This window comes from Mizuhopecten yessoensis, unplaced genomic scaffold (assembly GCF_002113885.1).
Source record: "Mizuhopecten yessoensis strain PY_sf001 unplaced genomic scaffold, ASM211388v2 scaffold8885, whole genome shotgun sequence".
Lineage (NCBI taxonomy): Eukaryota > Metazoa > Mollusca > Bivalvia > Pectinida > Pectinidae > Mizuhopecten > Mizuhopecten yessoensis.
In genome coordinates this window covers 4,785-5,690 of record NW_018407771.1, presented here as the reverse complement: position 1 = coordinate 5,690, position 906 = coordinate 4,785, and the positions used below count along the sequence as shown (strand labels likewise).

At 36.9% G+C, this 906-nt stretch overlaps 1 protein-coding gene across 7 annotated transcripts in view; it reads right to left on the bottom strand.

Moving 5' to 3' along the window:
• LOC110456839 (axonemal dynein light chain domain-containing protein 1-like) overlaps positions 1 to 208 on the bottom strand; it is a 34,308-nt gene extending 34,100 nt beyond the window's left edge. For all 7 annotated transcript variants that reach the window (XM_021507832.1, XM_021507837.1, XM_021507833.1 and 4 more), the window contains exon 1: positions 100 to 208. In XM_021507832.1, coding sequence (XP_021363507.1) covers positions 100 to 132 — 33 coding nt within the window. In that variant the 5' untranslated portion in view covers positions 133 to 208. The remainder of the gene's footprint in view (positions 1 to 99) is intronic.
• Positions 209 to 906: the final 698 nt, after the last annotated feature.

The following is a 906-nucleotide window of genomic DNA, read 5'->3' as shown; positions in this document are numbered from 1 at the left end:
CTCGGGGCTTCCCCCTTGACTGTTCCCCAAATAGCCATGAAACAATTGTATAATGTGAAATTTCCGGTCTTTATGTTGTTGCTTTTTTATCTGACTTACATCCTCCCATTTCCTGATGTCATTCAGCAACATTCTGAGGCGATCACCCTCGGGGGCCTTAATGAACTGACCGTCTTTGGAGCTGAAACAGTTAAAATGAATTATTAATCATCAACTTTGAATTTAAGCATTAATAAGCCTTTATCATATTTATCTACTAGATCAATCATCATACAGCAATGATACCATGGGTTCTGTATAAAATAAGACACTAATTCATAACATAATAACATGGGTAGGTTCAAATAAATAACTACAATGAACAATTCATAAATGGTACAGAACAGAAGCGACACTGCGTTCATGGTCAGTTGTAACTGTACATGCTATTCTGACGTTTTATCAACTTTTTTTATATCGGTCTGTCGTTGATTAACGTCAGAACTCTGGCCCTCTCTATAATGTGCGGGAAATAAGCGACCTGCGCCTGGGTCACTCTTCAAACTGATATTTTAAATCGTCACTTTCACACACATGTCACACATGGATCGAAAGATCTATTTTTTATGCACTAGGTGGTATCAATAAAATATTTCAAAGATCATTACGAACAGTATTTTCCAACGTTTTCTATACCAACCTATGATTTTAATGCATAAAGAATATATCTTTCGATCCATGTGCGACATGTGTGTGAAAGTGACGATTTGTTTCTAAAATATCAGTTTGAAGAGCTACCCAGGCGCGGGTCGCTTATTTCTCGCATATTATAGAGAGGGCCGGAGTTCTGACGTTAATCGACGACAGACCGATATAAAAAAAGTTAATAAAACGTCAAAGTAATTCGAACTACTTGTCTACATAATC